This window comes from Ascidia mentula, chromosome 1 (genome assembly GCF_947561715.1).
Source record: "Ascidia mentula chromosome 1, kaAscMent1.1, whole genome shotgun sequence".
Lineage (NCBI taxonomy): Eukaryota > Metazoa > Chordata > Ascidiacea > Phlebobranchia > Ascidiidae > Ascidia > Ascidia mentula.
In genome coordinates this window covers 19,766,690-19,790,121 of record NC_138566.1, presented here as the reverse complement: position 1 = coordinate 19,790,121, position 23,432 = coordinate 19,766,690, and the positions used below count along the sequence as shown (strand labels likewise).

Sequence of the window (23,432 nt, the reverse complement as noted above, 5' to 3'; positions counted from 1 at the left end):
TAATGTCTATCGGCATAATTTTTCTCTAGCAAGTGTCGATACACCGGTGGAAACAGAGTTTGTTTCTTGTCATTGAGTGATGACGCATGCGTATTGATGTTTAACGACTCTAAAAACATCCTCTTGTGCCTATCGGACTCGCGTTCCAAAAAATGATCGTTTTTGTAAAGTCCACCGCATGTCCTGATTCGGCCACATGTTGCGAAAGAGCCGTTTTTTCCTCATGGTTTCTCACGTCCCTTTGGTGCTCTTTTAATCTTGTTCTTAGCGCACGGCCAGTTTCACCAATGTATACGCCACTGCAACCACCGCAGGGAATACTGTAGACCACACCCCTCGTGTCGAGCTTGTCGTGCATGCGGTCTTTTGGGTGCGATATTAAGGAACGTAGGGTGACGACCGGACGTTCAAAAACCTGAATATTAAAGTCGCCAAGCAGGCGTTTTAAAGTTTCCGAAAGTTCAGAAACATATGGTAGTACAACTACACCCGCAGGCACAAGAGGATGTTTTTAGAGTCGTTAAACATCAATACGCATGCGTCATCACTCAATGACAAGAAACAAACTCTGTTTCCACCGGTGTATCGACACTTGCTAGAGAAAAATTATGCCGATAGACATTACGCACTTCAAAAACCGTGATAAAACCGTGCGGTTAGTGATAAGTATACTGTGCAGGTGTGTTCGCCCTTATCGCTTTTTCGTTGTTTCACTTCTTCTTTCTTTTTAGCGTTTCTGTTTATGTGCCTCAAATCGTCCACTGTGGTAGACTTAGATACTTCCTCCTGATGAAGGCTGTTGCATAATAGCCGAAACGTCGAGAAACGTAAATACAATAAAGTTTGCCAGAAGAGCAGTATTAAGCAATAAATATGCCTGGCAGCATCAGTAACAATTTATTGTTTTCGTCATTGTTAACATCTTAAATGAACTACTTTAGGCAGTTAAAACATACCGTTAGTTATGAGAAGTAAAATTTCGGACACTGTCTTTTCTAGTTGGGTTTGTGTGATTTCTCTGCCGCGTTCCCAGCTAAAAAAATTACCTGGGGGTTATATGCCTCAACTTTAATGGATAAACTTATGTTGTCAAACAAACTTCTATAATTAACAATCCAATCACAAAGTATATTTTTATTTTACATTCGTTGTGGTCCATATAAACGCTTTTTGAGTCAAAGCATAACTGAACCTACCTAAGAGCTTGGCAAAGGTTAAAACACAAATATTAAACTTGCATACAAATCTGTTATTCCAGTCTACACAACGCAGTCGTATACTCATACCACCATATAATTATACAATGGCGCTGGTACATTTATATGCACGTGCACCAAAAGTGAGTTGCGTTTGGTGCAGTATATGGTAAATCGCGAAAAAAGTGGAATTCGATAACTTACGTTGAAAGCAAAGTGTATCCAAATACTTCGTCTCTCACAATACCGGAAAGGACAACTTTACTTTGATCATACCTCCAGTATGGCTCGGTTAGTTCAAACGTATTTCCTTTTAGATCCTAAAGAACACTTGTTATATTAGCATTGTCAATAACGTACGACTACAAAAAAAACAATTTAGGAAAACAAAATATAAAATTAATGAAAGAAAGGTAATTTAGGTAAGATTTATGGACAAAAAGAAGGATTTTGCAAATGACTTTCGAAAGCAAGTAAAAAGATTACCTTTGATATGTGGTAAAAGACTTCACATACAGATGGGGCGTATCCCTGGAAGTATTGAACGCCTTTAAATGAGGCTACGTAGTTCGCCAGTGATACATTTCCAAAAAACAATTTTTTTCTTCGGTAAGAACCCGGTTTCGATATAACCTTTAAATGCATAACAAAATTGTTTGGGTCCATGGGCCACCTGAGCAAACCTTTTTTATTCAAACCTTTATCAAACATCACTGAATGCATGATTATTTAATAATGTATGGACCCCTCGATATGTAACTATGGACCCATAGATCCTACTTTGGGAAGCCCAAGTTTAAACCAAAAACAAGTGAATTGCAACGATTAGTTAATTATTTCTTAATTAAATTACTGAAATAACCATTTACATTAAAAAATAGTTGCAGAAATGATTTTAATGTTTTCTAAAATTGGATGTATTTTGTTCAACCTGCATAGAGTATGTTCTGTTTGTCTGGTCACTGGCGTTAATGTAGAAGACTGCACTAAATGGATGAACCGCAAGCGACGAGAATGCATAACTTTCTCCACTGCCAACATAAATAATTGTGCTATAAAGTTAACAGTTATTGCCTATATTTTGTAGCGTTCTTATATAAGTTATTTGGTGTAATGTTATAGGAGTTGACGGCAAACCCACATGTAGCTTTGATTGTACTCCACACATCCCCCGTAACCTTCACTTTCAAAGCATACCTTTAATATATCAATAAAAACGTTTAATTAATTCTAATCTCTTCACAGTGTTACATATATATTGATCTCACAAAGTTTCCGTAGTCGTACATGTCGTCTCCACCGTCACGTATGTTGTTGATTGGCTCGGAATAATCATCATATACATAATAATAAAAATCTGGCACTTGCTTCGTTACGTTCAAAGTACCGAGTCTTTTCAAAATAATATCCATCTTTTGTGCAACTAAACACATGAGAAATATTTTAATTCTCTGAAAAATTATGCAGCTTCAGCTTACAAACAAAAACACAATTTTCCAAAACCGTAAAAGTATTTATGTGTAAAATGTATCCCCTGGCATGTTTTATTAGGAAAACAAGAACACACACAATTTTTGAAAAGTATAAAGGGTTATTATTTTAATCATATTTTGACCGTGTCACATTGCAACTAAACGCAAATAACCACCTACAGTAATGTAATACTTATCACGTTTAGGTGAATTTTTTTTTTGGTCAAGAATCCCGATCAGGTTTTCATCGTATTATATAAGGATCGGGCACTTCACCGCATAGTTTTTCATGATTTGAATAATGCGATACCTAGTGTGTGACAGTTATAGTTACTTCATTCTGCATAAAAGTAATTTTTCACCAAGGAAAAAATTCATTTCGAAAAATTGAAACATCTTGGAACATTTTGAACTACATATCATGAGGTAAAACCTTCGAACCCTGGTTTTCTTAAATTGAAGCCATTACTAATTTACTTACTTTCTGGCTTTTGCGGTTGTTCAGCAGGAACGTAACCTGCGTTTAAGGAAAAATTCCTTTAAAATGCTTTGTCTGCAAGTATTTAAAAACAAAAAGAAACAAGTACATAAGTACACGATCGGTGTCTAAAACTTTCTAAAAATATTTGTATATAAAGGAGCACAAACTTTGTAGTACGTTTAGTGACAGCTAGTTTTAAGAACATTGCCTTGCATGTGTTTAATTGATTGAAAAAAAATAATAAATATTTCAAAAAAAGAAGTAGTTATTGAAGATATTTTTCTGTTTATATTCCTGTCTATCTACTACACTACGACTGCGACTTTCACTGGAGTTTTTGCACGTAACAAACAAGAGGGTTATGTCTGTTGAGTTTGATATATATTGCAAATTGTAAAGATAGTTTATACCGTTTATTACTGCGTTAAGTATCCGGAGCATCGTAACTTCTAGTTGAGGTTGTGACAAAGTCCGTCCTGGAAACAACCTGTGTAAAAAAATCATTTTAAACCTTGGTCGAAAATACACAAAATCATGTTTGCGGGTTACGTTTCACAAGCACTTTAACATTCCACGTTGTTAAGTGCTCTAGGTAATATTATTCGATAATATTGTGATAATAAAGCCAAAACAACCTACGTTGAGAGTAAAGTGTAACCCAAAACTGCGAACGTGGTGTTTCCTTCCAGGTTTGCGATGCTTTGGCTTAGATATCCGTAACTGTATCGTTCCGTAAAAGTAAACTTCAAACTATTTTCACTCTAAACAACAAAAACGCAACACAGCATTTAAAAATACAGAAATAATGAGGTGCGTAATGTGATTTATTAGCATGAATTCGGAAAACACAAAAATATGTTTGCATATTACTACTAATTTGTGGTATATTTGGATAGAAACAGTTTGTTTGTTTGTTTGTTTATATTCAGCAACTATACATACGGTAATCGATCGACAGCCTGCCAGGGTAGCTTGGTTCACTGATCCAGTAAGGTTTAAACTACTGATTTTTCAACTGTTATATTTGGATATTGCCTAACATTTTTTGTGTATTGAGTTATTGCTGAATGAAAAAAAATCACATGCGGCATCACATGCATAAAAGCAGTCAGGCAATAAATCTGAAATGTTATGTAAATGAAGATATTTTTTAAAAGGATTTGCGATTGTCAGTTGTTAAAAAATTTATTATAACAAACATGCAAATTTACTTTCTGTGAAACGTAGAAAAATACTTTGCACGTTGATGGGTTATAGTAAAAATATTGAGTTCCTTCAAAACTCAATATGTAGTCTTCGTATGATACGGAACCCCTGAAGGTACTTGAATAGGTTGAATAATAATGACGGAAGTGTGATCGAACCTGTTTAACAAAACAAAATTTAATGCTGCGTCGTTTACAACCTAAGAGTATTTGAATTTGTTGGAAAACAAAATGGAAGTCTTCAATTTAGTTCAGTGTGGTCCAACCAAATTTTGTCGCGGACCATAACAAATCGTTAGTTTATTCCGCGGGCCAGTGTTACCATAACAAATCTTAGAATTACGAAACGAAATACACGAAAACGGTCGTGTCCACGGGAATTTTGGTTGTGGCCCTGATTCGTACAAAGTTGCGTTTCCAAATCAGGTTATAATTCGCAGGCCAACGAAAATTAGATAAAAAAGTGGACTTGCAGTTGGACCACGCTGGTTTAGTTAATCTGGCACACAATCACACCATTTTACTCTACCTCAATCTTATAATTTCGCATTTTTAAATCCGTTGTGTTCGTGTACAGCAAACCGATAAATGGATGAACAGCTAGTGTGGAAAATACATAGTCCGCGCCACTGCACAAAAGGTAAAATATAAAGACAAAGACAAACAAATTAGTTAAATTGTCAGATTTTTTACCAACATTCTAGTTTCGTAATTCTTCTGTCCAAGTTTACGTTTTTGTTTACCTGTTACAAAATTCCTAATCTTAATAAATATAACAACGCTGCACTTACTTGTATGTCTTATTATATTCAACTAAACCACCTTCTCCATTTGCGAAGTAGCATACCTGACAAACAAAATGCAAAACAATTATCGACTTTTGTTAAATGCTGATGTTGGTCTTACGTAATTTCCGTCGTCAAACATGTCGTTTCCTCCATCTAATATCTTGTTTATTGGATAAATGTTGTCATCATAACGATATTGATGAAAGTCTATTATGTTTCCGATCAAAGCAGAGGAATTTAATCTTTCCAAAATAACTTGCATTTCCGTATTAACTGAAAATTAAACATGCTTTAAATTATAATTACGTGATAAAACGAGCTGAATTCTGACACTTTAATATAGTTGATGTTGTTTATTTCTCCTTGGAAGCCATCGCCGCCTGTAAGCCCCCCAAAAAAGTCAGAATTTTATGTCAAAATTAAATCTGGCCAGTACCAGACTATCATATTAACGGGTAATTAAACGCCACTTACTGCGTGGGTTTGATGGCCTTTTGGAGAAACATGTATCTGCAAAGCAAATTTAAAAGAAGTGACAACATTTAAAAATATAATTATCTAAAAGCAATAAATGCTTTCATATTATAAATGTTATGACTATTTTTACCGTTTATTACAACAGACAACATGTCTAGCATCGTAGAATCGAGTTGATTCTGTGTAGCAGCAAAACCTGGGGCCCACCTAGGAAAAATTGAAAAATAGTGTCGTTTTGTTATTCACACGCTTTATTTCTTTTTGTATTTTGACTTCACCTTCACGTTAACATGTTTTTCTTTGTTAATTTTTTTCGCACCCACCTTTTATAATATATTTGTGACTATTTCGCATTTTTACTTGATTTTATACGCCCGAGCGATCATGCTTGCGTGGCAAATGCAATAATTGGTTAACGTGCTGGCGGCGGAATGAATGATGGATAAGCCGGGTCAGTTCTCTGGTGGTGGCGAGTAGAAAACATTGTTTTTTGTGGTAGCGCGCGACAAGGAATTGTTGTCAAACGCTATGTGCAGTGGAATGTCCTTTTTGTTTTTGGAACAAACATTGTTTTATTCGTACTTTTACCGTTTTACTCTTTTATACTTATTAGCATTTCTTGGTCGTGTGACTCTAGGTCGTCGCGATATGCCGTCTGTGCGGAGTAGCCTGGGCGTTAGCCGGGTAAGGGACACGCTAATTTCAGTTATAATAGCAAGATATATGTGTCGTAACCACAGTTTAGTTCTATCGGTTAGATTACTTTAATGTTTGTATTTGTAAATGGATTTAAAATACTATGCTAAATGTGGTACCTACTTTGAAAGCAATGTGTAACCAAATACAACATATGTGGTGTTTTCAATGAGACACGCAGTGCTCTTACTGAACGGGCGAGAGTATTCCTCATCGAATGTAAATGCAAGATCATTTTCATCCTGAAAAACAAATCGGTCAATAGTAGATCAAGCGCGCACCTTTCAAACTCAAAAAGTATAACATTACAAGCAAACCGATAACATCTTTCTTTTACTTGCAAAGATAAAATTTGTTTTGCTGTAAACCATTTACCAAATGTGCAAGGACTTGTTATTAAGAAAATTAGTCAAGTCAGTTTAATCCAATGGAAGCTTTTTATTTACTAGTCTATACTACAGCATTTCCTCACCTGTAGTGATACACGAAAAAACACTTTGCACACAGTTGGTCCGGGGCCCTCAAAATACTGAATTCCTTTGTATAACAGCATGTACCCACTACACGACACTGAACCTTCAAATGTCTGTGCTTTCCCGGTATTTATTCTTGACCACACCTTGATGGTAACAAACAACAAGTGGTCTAAGAGCTCTTACATTTATATTATATGAGCATAGTTTTAGCTAATTGGAATTTAAGTACTTTTTGGAACCTTTTCTGAAAAAAAAACACACATCAATATTTTATGAATTACTACGCACCATAATTATAATCTTTGATGTTAATATGAAACAAACGAAACCATTTCCCTTTGGCGATGAGTTTTTTTTCTCATAATTTAGGGACATTTTTTAATTTACACAGATAAATGACAATTAACACACTCAATTTACCTCAATTGAAAATATATTATTCTTCTTCGCAGTTTTGTTTGAATGGAAAAGTCCGGTAAATGGATATGCAGCAAGTGTTGAAAATGAGTAGTCCAAATCACTACAACACATTTACGTTTTACTCGCTTAAAACCAAACCAAACCGCTTTTAACCAAACCAAAGTATTTTTTTACTCCTTTTTATCAGTTTTACGAATTAAATTTACCTATACGTATGGTTATATTCAGCAAACCTTCCATTTCCATTTACAGAAAAGTAAACCTGCATGCAATAAATGATATTAATGTTTGGGTGGAAAGTATCTGGAGTTAAGTAGTCGAAATAAAAAAGCCAAAGCTAGAATGCTGTTCATCATAATGCTGGTAAACGTGTCGAAATCATACAGGGTTCATCATCAGTACTCAAATGACGCTTTTTGCAAGCTGCTCATTTGATTACTGATGATGAACTCTGTATGAGTTCGAAACGTTTACCAGCATTATGATGAACAGCATTCTAGCTTTGGCTTTTTAATTTCGGATATTAATGTTAATAGCCTAATCCAAGTTCGTTTAACTGTTCCTACATAGTTTCCTTCGTCAAACATGTCGTCCCCTCCATCTAATATTTTGTTCATAGGAAAAGTGTTATCGTCATAAGGATATCGATGAAAGTCAATAAAATTTCTTGTCAAGTTCGAAGACGCTAAACGATCTAGAAGAGCTACAGTTTCCTGGTTTACTAAAAAGAGAAAGATAATATTTTTGAAAGAGTGTTTGGAAAAATGCATGACATTTTCATTTTAGGTTACGAAATCCAGTTTACAAACACGTGAGTTCACTTCAACAACAAAAAACAGATTTGAGTAATATTTTTTTAATAGTTTAAATGCATAGAATATAATCCTTACTTTGTGGGTTTTCTGGAATCGATTCAGAGTGTATTTTTCCTGTCAAGTAAAAGTACGATAGCTTTGAATGAAATACAAACGTTCAATTGCAGGTTTTTTAGTAAGACAAATTACATGGGACATGGTTTACCTTCTGTCACTGCAGTCAGCATGTCAAACATAGTAGCCTCAATTTCGGAGTCAGGAATTGCTCGTCCCGGATCAACACTGTTTTAAATGCAATTGGAAGTTGGACAGTTAACGTAACATTGTTTGTTGAAGATAGAAAATGCGAAAATTGTTAAGTGCAGATATAAAAAGCATCACGTGTTTTCAACCTTGCGCTATGATTAACCAAAAAGCTGATTAGGGTAAGTAGCGAGCCTGCAGGACAGAAAATAAACTAATTAATGCACTTTCGGGGCATCGTTTGTATTACGAGCAGTTGGAATCTTAACATCAAATTGGCCAATCGCCTAATTGACCCTACACAAAATATCCCCATCCTGTTTATCTTGGTACTCCTATCTTACAAGGTGCACTGCAAAGAAATCTGCTGCACACAACATCTTCCTGAATGTAACATCAAAACTCACTCATGCATAGTACTGAGTCACACCGTACGCAATTACATTTAAACACAATGCCAATTTGGCCTATGTGACCTCAAAATGCTATAAAGCTGCATTCTTTCTGTAATGCTGGCAAACTTGAGGTTTGTGCCACGTGTAGCGTGCTCCTAAGTGGCAAGTTTATTGTGCTACAATTAAAGTTTTGAATGTTAATAAATAATTTCAATTTTTATGAGCAATCTGAATCTGTCGTTCGGATATTATGGGACAAAGCATCCAAGAAGTTAATTTCTTGAAGATTAAGATATGAATTTTCTCACTTCCGCGACACGACCAGTGAAGGGCCAAAAATTGTTACGCTTGAATTCGTATGCGACATGAAAACACGACCCGTTTTTGGCCCAAAACGTTAAACATGGACCAAACAGGCATGGAAACAATGCAAAATATGTACGGTGTGTATATTGCCTCTTGTGAAGACTTAGAGAATCGCGCTGTATGCGAAAACGAGTTTCCGTACAGAATTGCACAGGTAAGTCTACAGTACAGGGTAATAGTGGCTTCTTGCCACAAATCACGTTCGTAAAGATAGAAGATTATCTAGTAGAAGGACAAAGAAAGGAGGAACTTATAAGAGAAGCTGTGCAACAGAAAGCGGATCTGGAAAACTTTACTTTGGAAGCAGAAAGGCGGAAGTTGAAGTCAAAGTACGATGTCCAGGTTGCTGATGCAAGGACTAACATATTTATTGAAGAACCCAGTGATCTTCCGTCGTCGGACAAGGGCCGATCCATAGCCTGAATCCAGAAATAGAAGTGAATTTCTCGGTCATATATGTCGAAGAAGTTCCGATGACATCTTCTGTTCCAGGTAGCTCGGGGAAACACCACGTAACAACGTTCTTTCCCCAGTTGAATTCAACCGGACATGGAAATGCAAGAAAGTTCAGCTGTACACCACCATGCATCGTAAAGGCAGTTGGATAAGGCATGAGTATGCCGATGGCGTTCTTGGGAAAATCTACGGATTGTTCGATGTTTGTATACGCTACTTCGTGTCCAATCTCGAATACAAGACGCGAAGTGACGATATGCGACTAACATAGCTCGTCAATCAATGCAAAGGAAAGGCGAGGTCCCTGGTTGAACATTGTTCTGTTTACGCAAACAACATTATTTTTTGTTTACGAGAACTTCAGTAAGCGCGATTAGAGCTTTCGTAAATCAGTTGATCAAGGGTCATTTACCGTCACAAAGGCTTTGGGGCGCCGAGTTGCGAACATTGTAAGGAAATCTAGCAGGAAGTATATATTGCAGATCTCGTTTAATTCGTTGTGGAAGAATCTGCCGCAGTAAACACTTTACCTGGTCAGTTGTGTGTCCCAAAAGATTGAAGCAAAAAAACGAGCAGGTTAACTCGGTGAAAAAAATGTTACCCGCGCCACTGACACAACAAAATCAAGTTCGTCGCCTGTCCCGATATAGAAACAGAATCACGTGATGCATTAGGTAAAAAGTCCAATGTTCAAAGAATGGAGTTCCTAAGAGGGAAATTTATGTGCTTAAGCTGTTTGGGTTATCGACACGCATCGAGGTTTTGTACCCGGCCAAGTGCAAGTGCTGTCAGGGCTGCACCCTTGCGCACCACACACTGCTGCATGAAGATATGCCAAATCGTGTACGTTTGAGGACATACGTGCCTTCATAGGAAAACTACCATAGAACTCCGTTCAGCGAACCCCAGATGCAATGCGATAAAAAAACTGTCATTAATCGTACTTCGAATATTCCGGTGAAAATTCGCGCCAATGATCGAGATGTCAAGGCGTACGCGTTTCTCAACCAGGGATCCGACAAAAGTATTAATGACAAAAAGTTAGGGTATCTACTTCCGACAAACGGAAGACCGAGACAAGTCAATCCATCTGCAGGAGAAGGTCCGCCAAAAGCGTTTTGCCATTGATTAAATGAAAATGAAGAAATCAAAAAATCCGCTACATCCTCGCCTAGCTGTGCGACATTTTGCTTGCGCGAAACCGCCGAATAAGTCGGTGCCAGACTTGACAAGGACGTCGAGGACATCGTTCGTGATGGTTTTGATGTTTACGACTGTTTGACTTTAGCTGATACAGTCGAGCGCGCTGTTGGTATAGTCGCGATGCTATGTGACTTGTTCAAAACGTCTTGTATTAAATTCCCGAGACGGGAAAAGCAAAATCGGTAACTGATGTAAATTTGGATGTCCCCTTGAAGGGGCGTATGTTGGGTAAGGTGCTGCAACAGGAAATAGTTTGACAGAAATCAGGACAAGATAACGAGCTGCCAGAAGATGATGTTGATGAATGGCGACGTTGGTTTCCCAACTGCCAACACTCCAAACTTCAACTTCAAGCAGGCAACAATCGGCTCCGTGGCGAAGCCCGTGATGCGCCTACTTAAGGATATGGAATCCCGTCATACCTCGACTTGTAAACGTTAATGGTAAACCCAATGCTCGTTTTTATTTGGCAGACGCAAATTGACAAATAGCTCAGACGCAAATTTGATAACAGAATGCCTGTGTGTTGTTCGGACACGTGCGCCGTCCGGCAGAGCATATGCAACCAGAGTAAACGTTGTGGTATACAAGTTCATCGACATATAAACCCTGAACATTGGAGGCACGTTGGTTTATAATAGACGATGTTTCGCGTGGTTTGTCGGTACGCAAGCTTATCAGCTATCGATGACTGACAGGTCCGCAGTTTCTCCGGCAGAAAGAATATTAATGGCCTACCCCAAGTAAAGACCCAGCTGTCCCAGCAGTCCAGCCAGCTGAGAGGAAAAGAAATGTCGTTAACGTTTGTACACAGTCAGAGACATTCGATCGTCTGATGAACTATTCATCTTCTTATAAAATAAAGAAATCGGTCGCACGGCTGCTACAATTCAAGTCGTTCCTGCAGTCTGCAACCACTGGCAAATTGATTGTGTGTGAGTTAAAGAATGAGGAATTGGAGATATCAACGTCGGTGCTACTCTCCAGTGGGCAACATTATGTCTTAGGTCGGAAAGTCTGAAAGGGTCGACGCTGACAACAATAAATGGCTGACATGCCATTCGCCGACGAGCCGCCATTTACCTAAGTTGACACAATAAGGTGTCGTCCGACTTAATTACGGACAAGTTATTAACGCGTTGCGTCGATTTATTAGAAGAAGAGGTCGACCAAAAGAAATATACAGCGATAATGGTACGAACTTTGTAGGTGCTGAAAGGGCCCGACGAGAAGCCCTGCAAGGACTCCGGGAGCACAGTTTGCAATCGTACTTCAAACGACAAGAAATTAAGTGGAACTTTAATTGTCCTGCTGCTTTACATATTGAAGAGTAGTGAGAGAGACGCTTACAAAGAACCCAACGATCAATGCCGACATGCTGCAAAACTTAATCATAGAAGTGGAAAGCATTTTAAATTCCAGGCCTTTAACGCCGAATAGCTTTACGTGTAGGCGGTGGAAACACATTCAATACCTTGCCGATGAATTTTTGAGAAGATGGTTGCGGGAATATATGCCTACCATTGCCTTGCGTCAGAAGTGGCCTGACCGACAACGAAACTTTTAATCCGTAGATGTGGTGATGATTGTAGATGAGACACAACCCTGATGTCGTTGGGAGATTGGACGGTTCTGCGTGCGCTCTTGAAGGCCACGATGTTGTCTGTCAGGTCGAAGTGAAAACGCACTCCACGCACAAATGGCGGCTTGCAAAATTATGCTTGCTTTGCGAGGCGAGCACGACAAACGAATAAGCATCGGACGAATTCAAACCACAAATTCGTCAAACTGACCCGGAGTTGCCGTGCACGTGATCCTAAACTGATAAACATAAATCATGGACGCTGTGCTGATCTTGTTTGCCGTTCACAAACGCGGCACATTATATATGGAGCTTGCTTGCCGTCAGCGCGGATGTTTTGCTTTCATTACTTCGTTGTTTCGTGATTTTAATGTTAATTCGTAAATGTGTTTGAGGTGTAAGCACACATTTAGGGAGGAGAATGTAACATCGAAAATCACTCATGCATAGTACTGCGTCACGCCGTATGTAATTGCGTTTCAACACAATGCCAGTTCGGCCCACACGTCATAATGCTATAGAACGGCATTTCTTTCCGCCATGCAAACTTAGTTATTGAGGTTTTTGCTCAAATCTGAATCTGTCGTTCGGTTTTAATGACGTTTTCTATCTGTCTCAAAACTCCGGTGAGCATATTCTTTATTGGCGCTTTGTATCAGTGTAACATTAAAGACTGGGGCGATAAATCCATGTTTTTTTGACAGTAACCTGTTTTCCGTGTGCCTTGATCAGCTATGTGCACCACGTGATCTTGAGTGTGTGTTAAATAGTGATGCACCGAAACAGCTATTTTTATATTAGGCCGAAACCGAATATTCGGCAAAAGTTGCGTCGGCCGAATAAATTCGGAAAACCGAACTTTTGGTGCATCCCTAGTGCTAATTACACGCGTGTGTCGAGAAAGTAAATAGATTGCAATCTACACAGTGCGGTGTCAGGCGCGCAAAATTCTGCCGTTACACTGAAAATGCTTGGAGCAGATTAGCATACATCAAACCCGCGGCCCTAGTAAAAGTCGTATGTTCGAACGAAAAAACGTTACTGTTTTTAAAAGCTTGGAATTACAAAATATACTGTGCATGATGTTTCGAAAAAATATCATTTATTAGGAATAGATAAAGGCATACAGAATTATTACCTTGACTCAAAACCGTAGTGGTTAACCACAACTGTTTCGTCGAATGTTCGAAAAAAACGTTGCCTCAAAAGACTACAACAAACTTCTAAACCAATTACACTAAACTCTAATATTTCTGATACACCATGCTGGTATGGAACAATTTTTCCATGTAGCACATAACGTTTTTTGGTAGGTCTAAAAAAAAGACAAAGTATTCAATAACTTACGAGGACAACAACGTGTATCCATATACGACGTTTATGGGAATTCCAGAAAGTGTTGTTTCAGTCAGTCCGTTCTCTGTAGCGTTAAGTTCGAACTTCAAGGCAGAATTGTTCTAACACACACATACATACATACATATATATACTCATGATACCCAAGGGTAAAAATGTTTATATTCTCACGATTAGATGCCTTGGAGGCTTGGACGATTGTGCAATAACCTAGGTTAATCCTAGTAATAACTTTGTATGTTAAATGTCCGTTTCTTAGTTTTAGATTTTCCTTTAGAAATGGTATCTCATGTTGAACAATTTTACTTTCTCCTCAAAGCTTTGTTTTATTAGATTTAAGGCGAACAGCAACTATGATTGGCCTCCCGTGCAGCCTATTTGCATACCTGGGCAATGTAAAAATAGACCTTGCACACTGTTGGAGCAAATCGTTCAAAATATTGGATTCCTTTGAAATATAACACAGAGCCATTGTAGGAAGTTGATCCAGAAAATTCACTAGACGGCCCGTTTGATACCAATATGGATGCGACCTTTTACAATAGAAATATTGTTTTGGTAAATGCCCTTGATGGAATAAAGGAGTTCCCAGCAGTTTTATGTATATGGTAAAAAGCGCAGTGGAGATACTATATGCAAATTTCAAAAACGTTGGTTATAAAGTCTATGGTAATATAATTTATTGTTTTTATCCACACAATTTAAAAAAATCCTGAGGTTCTAAAATACTTTAAGTAGCAAGCAAAAAATGTTTGCATCTAACGATTTCTAAATGGCCGTTTCTTATGTTTTGTTTGTGTTGAATAGTTTCCACTGACGCCACAAAGCGCTAAGATCTGTCAATTAAACTTTACGATGCGTTTGGTCTTGTTAAACCTCTGTTCACTAACGGGAATGTATATGAATAAAAAAAATGCTTTTGCTTTGTACTTTTGCGGTTTCGCATAGGTTGCAAAAATGTTAAATATTAAAAAAATATGACAGTAAATTTAGTTTGCGCAGTTTGATGTTGGCAAATCGGTTACCTTTATGGTGTATTCTGTGCTTCGGTCGTTGGTGGCATTGATGTAGAAAAATGCAGTAAACGGGTGAATTGCAATGGTGGAGAACGTGTAGTCAGGTTGACTAAAGAGATGACAAGTGTGATTTCTTTGAATTAGTTTTGTTGCATACCGGTAAATATGTTTTCCTGGCAACTTTAATAGTTTAATAGAACAGTACTGCTTTGAATCGCTTTGATTAAAACTTACTTGTAAGTAACGTTGTATTCGCCCATGAAGCAGTTTCGATTCGCTGATGCACGTACCTGATGTTTTAAACACACAGCTTAAAATTTATATTCCAAAAACATTTGCTTAACTGGTAATACACTTACAACGTTTCCTTCATCAAACATGTCTTCGCCACCGCCTTTAATCGAGTCATAAGATGTCACATCGTACTGATATCGGTAAAAATTTGTAACGCGCGTTGTCAAATCCAAAGATTTAAGCCGCGTCAAAATAACTTCTGTTTCTCTGACAACTAAAGCACGACCATGATTAACTGAAATGACTAAAAACATTCTCAGTATTTGTTACTACACAAGAAAATATGAACACATGGAGTAACAAGAAACATATGTATCAGACGCTCATACCCTCAGGACGTAATGCTTGCGCGGTTTGTGTGGTCTGGGTTGCATCTAATCACATACAAAAATAAATGTAAAAATGATTAAGTGGATGGTGTATTACTATATATTTCACTTATGCATTTTAGGGGCACATCCAAAATGACCATAATTTTTCGCAACTCATCGAAGCATCACAAATGGATGCACAGCATTGCCGGTTTTACATTTGCGCCCGGGTGTTTGTTTACTGTATTTTTCCATTGACAGATTTTTCAGGAATTAGAGCATTATAACCAAACAAAAATCAACAGTTATGTCATAGACTACGTGGCGTGACCAGTAAAAGTTTGCAACATCCTTAGCATCGTTTTCCAGCAAAACTTAAATTAAATACAAACTATGTCATCTTACTTTTTCCAGTAAAAGCTTGCAACGTCCTTAGCATCGTCTTTTCAAGGTCGCATTGATAAATTTCACGACCCGGGGGTAAGCTAAAACGAAAAGTACACATTGTAGCGTTTGCTCGGAACCTAGCAATCAAACACCACCTACGTTGACAGTAGGATGTAACCAAACACGACGTCATTAACTTTCCCGCTTAAAATAGCTTCATTGTACATGCTAAAGGTGTTTCCAAATGGTGACGTAAAAGAAAAGTTGTAAGTGGCTTCTCTCTGCAAACCACATTTGTTGGTATTTTTGAACATCAAGGAGTTCTTGTATTACAAAGTCTAACCAATACATTATCCGCACCCCTTAATAAGTCAAATGTTTATAAACAGCAAGTGCTTTTTCCTCAAAATTTTATCGTATCACATTACAAGCGGGTTTCCTGTTTCAGACTTAAAACTAATCTAAAGAAGTCAAGTTGGATATTTGTCCTGACATCACCCCCATTCCACTACGCTTCGAACGGAGAAGCAGAACGCTTCGTGCAAATATTTAAGCGGGGAATGCAAAAATATTTGTGCGGGAGTGTAGACATCAGAAGATGATCTTACTGCAGAGATAACGTTTCGCACCACATTACAGCAGAGATCAACATAGAAATGAAGCAAGTGATAGGTCCGCTTGTGTATGCACGCAACTACTCGTCTGCACCAAAATGGCTAACTGGCAAATCATTGAAAAACGAAGAAATGTTCTCTACTTGGTGCAAACCGACCGAAATGTCTGGAAAAGACACGTCAGTTAACTTCAACCAACAAGATTACCGTAGATTTCCAGCGATACCAGTGATAAAGCTAGTCAGGACAACACAGCAGACAACAACCACGCTGGACGTCGGTGGCTTTATGTACGGGGGCCCGCAAATTTGTAGTTATTTAGTCACAATTACAATGTTGCGCTGCGACAATTGTAAGAAAGTCATACACTTTGACGCGCTTGGTACGTATGGAAATTAAAGCTGTGAATAACCGGGATGTCGGTAAAGTGACCCGCGTCACGTGCGATTTTCTCAATGTAAACCATTCTTTTCGCTGGAGAACAAAACTAAAATTTGTTCCGATTTTAAACACATTGCGAAAATGTGCAGAGGCTTACCGGGCTACCGCATGCATATTTGTTTTTCCCCCAATTTACTGTCATATAACAGCGATAAATAGAGGAATTTTCCCCGAAATTTATAACCCCCTCCAATTACGGTTAACATTAGTTTTGACGTCACGATGGGACCGGTTTCCCCGGTGATTCTGAAAACTTGGCGCCTATGCTGCATGGACGTTATGCGACACGCGAGCGAAAGCGGCCCGATTTATGTTGATGCATAAACAGTAATTGGCCTTGTGACGTAATAGAGTACCCGGCATTGAAAGTTTTACTTGACAATACCCGCGACTTTTACCAAGTTTAACAACACCACATACTTGCCGAAACATGCACACCATGCGGCGACAATTATCTCGGCTAAACAAAAAACATCGTTTTTCACAAGGTGGCGTGGCTGCAGAGAGCAATGTGGGGTGAGGTCACACAAAGGTATACAAACAAAAGGACGACAAAGCTGCTCTTGTTGAACGTTACGTCAACAAGTATAATCAATGTTAATTTCAATCTTTAAAATGTTTACTTTTGTTTTATGTTTGTTTGTTTTTGGTGTTTAAAGTAATGATGTCATAAGGGCGATATTTTTACGATTAGTTGTCTTAGATGATTTTACAATAGTCCAGGTTAGTCCTAGAAACACTTCGTGAGTACGTTACAATTTCCAAATGAATTTTGTAATTGAACAATAAATCTGTTTTTACTTTTTGTGCTGCAACAACAAGAAGCATCACTTACTTTAGAAATATAGAAATACACTTCACAAACACTGGGTACAGAGGCATGGAAAACTTGAACACCTCTAAAATGCAGTTCATAATCATCGTCTTCAACATCACCAAAAAACTCTTGGAAAATACCACGGCCTCTCGCACCCAAATTTGATGAAACCTAAAAAAAAAATCTATAATTGCTTTTTTTCATAGCACCGGTTTTACATGTGTAAAACACATAAAAATTTTAAATGACAAAATGTTGTATTACTTTATTTCTCAGAATAAACAGTCGCTTCACATATTAGAAACCAGGGGTTTTAAAAGAATCTGCTGGGAACAACTTTAAAAAAGTAATTTCGTGGTATGTGTCAGTCCCAGCAAAACCACACAAAACGCTTAAAGGCGATGGGGCGACAATAAAAGAATGTAAGTTGATTTTCCACATGATCTATTACGTATAGTAATTACCACATTTTACCTGAATTGAGTAGCTCCTATCACTATCATTTGCGTTGATGTAATAAAACGCAACAAACGGGTGCACAGCAAGCGTTGAAAACGAGAAGTCTGAACCACTGTAGCACATTACAATACATCAAGCAAAACTAACTTAAATAGACTTTTAATAACAAAAAAGTTTAGATTTCTTCCTTTACAATCAGAGCGTACTTGTATGTTCGATTGTACTCAGCCCATATACTACTTCGGTCCGCAGTGAAATATACCTGAAATAAATTATCAAAAATTAGGCTTTTAGATTAAAGTTTAAAGTACTCACTTCGTTTCCAAAGTCATACATATTCCACCCTCCATCCCTAATTTCGTTACCGGGGGGAGGCCAATCATCATACTTGCAGGGGTAAAAGTTATTCAAATCTTTAGTCAAGTTGGACGCCCGGAGCCTCTGGAGGTAATCTCCTGTTTTTTGCGTTACTGGAACCAATACGCAATATTCAGAGCTTTGTTTCCTTAGACGAAATAGTTTTAATCCCTATAGTGTTACATCTCATTTCACCAATTGTGCCATTTTTTTAGCTCCTCGGAGGCGCTTTTTACACGTTTTTTTGATTTAACAATGGAAAATATACTTGATTGTTTGGCTTTGTTGCTGTTATGCTGTACAGTATGCACTTGTCAATTTATCGTATTTGTTACGTCTGATCATCGGAGTGTTATGTTTGTCTTTTTAATGCTTTACGCCACTTGGCAATTATTTTAATTTAGAATTTGACAACCACGTGATAGCTACAACATAGGTTAACTGCATTGAGTCAGTAACCTTGTAACTGTATCAGTTACTTTATAGGCAAGAGGTCGGTAACCTTTAGAACAGGGTTTCTCAAACTCTGTCCGCGAAAGTTGTAAAATGTTTTACCAAACCCACCTTCCGAAACAAAGCAATTCGTTTACATAACCGGGGCCACCTGTTGTTTCGTTTTATAACTTGAAATAAAAGTTTGGTGTGCCGTAAACGAATTAAGAGGATCCAAGTGTACCGTAAGCCTAAAATGTTTTAGAATCCCTGCTTTTTCTACTTTTGGTGATACGATATGTTTTATTTTACATCGTTATAGCATTTATAAAATGTTTCTTGTTCCATTCCATAAATAGTAGCCTACGTGACTCAACAAAAATATCAAAAACTTACCGGATTGTTGTGTTGCTTTTCTAACACAAAACAGTAAAACACCAATAAAGCTCAAAAGGAGCTTCATTTCGCTTATTACAGTTTCTGTACAAAAAGTATTGACTAAGATTTTCGGAAAGTGTAGTCCTACCTTCAGCACGCTAGCCTTCATACTGCATTTAAGAGGTACTTGTTTTTTTATAATAATACTCTACATCAGTGATTCCCAACCTTATCTAAATTCATAGCTAAATTCGGAACCTTACGTTTGGAAGCAGCCGCATAAGTTCGTGGCCGGTCGTAGCAGACGGAAGACCCGATGTGAAATATCTTTTTTGTGGGCACACATTTTATCAAATCGCACATTTAGCGACGCGGTCAGAAGTGTCCTGCACTTTTCCAACTTCAAAAATTTAGTTTTCCGGTGCCAAACAAATTAAAAAGTGACTTTCTAAATCCAGTCCTGCATTTTCTACGAACAGTCCTGATACTGGGGGGCGCAAAAAATAGTTGAGTGCCGCATGTGGCGCTAAGAACTTTGGCTGAAAATCACCGCTCTAATTTTATAGTTTTGTTTCCAGCTCTTAGCCAAAACCTATGATTTAATCAATAAAATATGTGCCAACCATAGGAGAGAATATCGGTGCATGAGGTCAACTTTAGTTTTGCATCAAAGAACATACCAGAACCTGCATATTTATCGGATCACACCTTTTCCGTGAGACAAAGTCACGCACTCGGAACTGAAGTTACTTTTTTTTGTCACAAATGTAATTCAAACAAGAACTTTAATGTAATCCATTCCAACTAAAACTAACACGCTTCGTCTCCATTTACACTGGTTTTGTGTGCACCACTAGCACAAGCATCGGTCTTAACCGTAAACGTCGACACTCCAACGGGTTTTTAATCCTGTTTGGCTCGACAAACCTTTTATCTAGATTGGTCATCAAGGACTGCATTCTTCGTTCGAAATTGTGTAACTGCTGCTATTAGTTGCTATTTAGAACTTTTGGCTTCGTACAACTTGTTACTGGTTTCATCGATATATGTCAACGGTTTTGTGCAACACATCTCTATGGCGTGCAGCGCTACTTTTCCAACTCGAAGTGATAAAATGGTTATTATGCTGAAGCTGTTTGCTGAGGAACACTTGAAAAATCCTAGGTCTGTTGAGTTTGGATTTACTACAGGTTCATTGTATTCATAGCAGTGTTCCCCATATGTTCCATAAAGTTTGAATTGTTTGAATAACGTTGGTTTTTTTTTATTACTTACATTGTCCTTTGCGTGCGCTTTATTTGCAGACTCGTCAAAGGCAATTTACAACGACAGCCAGCAAAAAACTTCTTTCGAAATGGAAGATCGTATATCCTAGAATCTAGAACATCAAAGCGGTAACATGATCATATAGTAAAACATGTTTCTTGTGATCTTGTCATTTCCGATTTGGAAAATTGTTTCGATTATAATCAATGTTTTGTTAAACTTGTTTGATTAATCTTGCTTCCGGGTAAACATAAGCTTTTCGCAAAAAACGTCACATGTGTAACGACTTCGTGTACTATGCGCTATGTGCTTGACGAGATAATTACCTACAAGCATTAACACATATTTCCATGCAACCAGGGTTTTCCAAAATGGGAAATGTTACAAAATCATGGGGTTACGTACTTATATAACATGTCAATCAAACCCTCAAATATCTACAACAAAAGGCATATATTTGATGTTCTGCTAATAAGATAAACGCTGCGAAGTTTCCCTTTCTGTGCCCCTATTTTTAAATCAACGGTGCTTTTGTGACTTTGGAATTTTTTCGAAGTAATTACTGCAGTTCCTCGAAGTCTGCTATTCATTAAACACAATAGCTATATGTTTACCCACGTTAAAAATACTTTAACGTCTTAACAGAACGATTGCGCTGGGAAGGTTGTTAAAGATCATTGACGTCAAACTTTTGTTCGCGGATTTTCCAATAAAAAAAATTGGACTTGCCTCTCCAATAAAATCTTCGTAAACTTGTTGTCAAAAGAAACGACTTCACTTAAAAGCGGTTAGACTTTTAACGATTTCAATAAAGCGTTTTAAAAGGGGTGCACGTACGCAGTGCACCTGACAAGACTAACAAGGCGTCTTCCAATTGTGATTCTAAATTAGCCTTACACATGCCTAAATATAGGTACCAAAAACTGGGAGGAAATAGATTCCGATTCCGTATTTAACTCAAACCACAATATTATCATTCCTTCTTTTTCGCCGTCGTACATTTCCTTTTATATTTTACCCTTTATTCTAGCGTGTTTAGTTGTTGTTTTGCACGTTTTATCGACGCTGCTATGGATTCCACGCCTAAATAAAACATTTGCTGCCATGGGATCTGTTGTTGTTTCTGGCCTGTTAGCGCGCTGCGCGGTGTACACCTTTTCCAACATCAACATCTGCGACCATCAACAAGATCTACGATTAGAACTAAGCGAATTTTGGAGCTGATCCCGACGACCTGCGAAATAAACCGTAACTATTGGAGAGTCCCCAGGACGAATAAATCTAACAAAGGAAGTGCTCTTTGAACCGAGCGTTCACGTTTTTTTTTTTGTCAGCAGAGTGGCCACCTTATGCACCTTGTTGCAACCCATAACCTCCCATTGCGACCGGCTGCAATGCAACTAGAAACCATTAAAACATCCCAGAATCGTAGTTATAACGTAAATGAATACACTAAGTTAACCAAATCAAATCATTCGCGCGTAGCACAACTTAACCTAAGACATCGTTTCCCGCGCATTGTGCACTGCCGTTGGTGTAAATCACGTACTGTTGCAATTGGTGAAGTAACGATCAACATAACGCCCACAAAGGGTGCTAGAGGATATTTTCTTTAGTGTCCGCATAGTGGAGCATGAGAACACTTTCATTTGACGTTCTCACGGTGAAGGTAATGGACAGTCTACAAAAAATGTCCGCATGGTCTTCCGAAAAGAAACAATAGAAAGAAAGTACACTGAGTTTGTGTCTTGGTAGTGTTATTTGGAAACAACCTTTTGCATCCATGGACATGAGAGACCAAAATTTATGAAGTACTTTCCTCTGGAAAACCGTTATTTTTTCACTAGCACACATGCGTATTTTTGATAATCTCTGGTATAGAGCGTAAAGGTTGGCCTACCCTGCGTTAAAGCGATTTGGGGATTTATGCGTACTTTTTTGAAAAATACATGGATTACACAGAAGGCTCATGTCAAAAACTGTGTGAATGAAATTAGTTGTTGAAAGCAAGGAGGAAGTTGCCACCAGTTAAACTGCACGGCCCAAGTACTGATGTAAGTCGTATTACTGTCCTGACATAGCGTTGTAATATAAAGTTAAATACAAAAATTACCTCATTAATAATATTGAATGTTATCGATAATATTAAGTCGAAATATTGGGTTGCCGCAGTCTCATATATGCTCATGCACGAGCCAGCACTACCTTTAGACCGTAGGGCAAATTATAACAATAAGCGGTACCTAACATTAGGCATGAGCGTGCTCATGATCAAACGAGATAATCGGGCCGCCGGCAAAACGCACTTCTGCATTGCTGCTTCTCACGGTTTAAATGTAAACTCGGCAATTTGATTTACTTTTAGTCCGATTTCAAAAGCATTTGAAATTTACCAAGGTCAGTTTTTAAAGTGGTATCGTGGCTGATATACATCACTTCAAAAATTTGCTAACTAGACAATGTAGTCAGGTTGTTGCGCATCTGTAAACAAACGTAACACCAAGTCAGGTCACATAAACGCTTAGATATTTCACCCAGCATTAATTACAAAAACGTAATTGCACATTGTGAACATTGTGAACATTGGCAATTTACCATGCATGAAACTTAATTGTATAGCTCTGCAGTAATCCTGAGGTGCGCTAGTCACTCATCACAAGTTAAAACGCAACGAGACGAGTATTACAAACACATACTCATGCACTTTAGTGACGTAAACAGTCGTAATCTAAGCGGATTTTAACGACTTTTCCCAGCGCTGAAAACATTTTGGCTTAAAACCGGTATTTTGATTGAGCTAAAAAGTGCAAAGGAAGAAGGTACACATTTTTCGTGTATGCGGTCTTACGCACGCGGTCGTAAACTCGGCCTAGGGCATATTTTAGCCCAAAGATTATAGTGAGCAGCGGAGGTTTTGCGCGTGACAGTGCAGTTAAGTTCACTGTCTGTGCACGCACGTTTCATTTGCACTTCGGCGAGAAAATTTAGCAGAGGAGATTTTCGGAGCAAAATTCGATAGCTGTTGTTAAATAT

The 23,432-nt window shown here is 38.0% G+C and overlaps 1 protein-coding gene across 1 annotated transcript in view; it reads right to left on the bottom strand.

The window, feature by feature from the left end:
• The window catches only part of LOC145889187 (uncharacterized), a 28,551-nt gene extending 20,289 nt beyond the window's left edge, over positions 1–8,262 (bottom strand). The window contains exons 1-5 of the mRNA XM_082980091.1: positions 8,232–8,262; positions 7,778–7,932; positions 6,439–6,557; positions 5,750–5,826; positions 5,261–5,415 (exon numbers count right to left, since the gene is read on the bottom strand). Of these exons, the coding sequence (XP_082836217.1) occupies positions 5,261–5,415; positions 5,750–5,826; positions 6,439–6,557; positions 7,778–7,932; positions 8,232–8,262 (537 nt within the window). The remainder of the gene's footprint in view (positions 1–5,260; positions 5,416–5,749; positions 5,827–6,438; positions 6,558–7,777; positions 7,933–8,231) is intronic.
• Between the last annotated feature and the right edge of the window lie 15,170 nt (positions 8,263–23,432).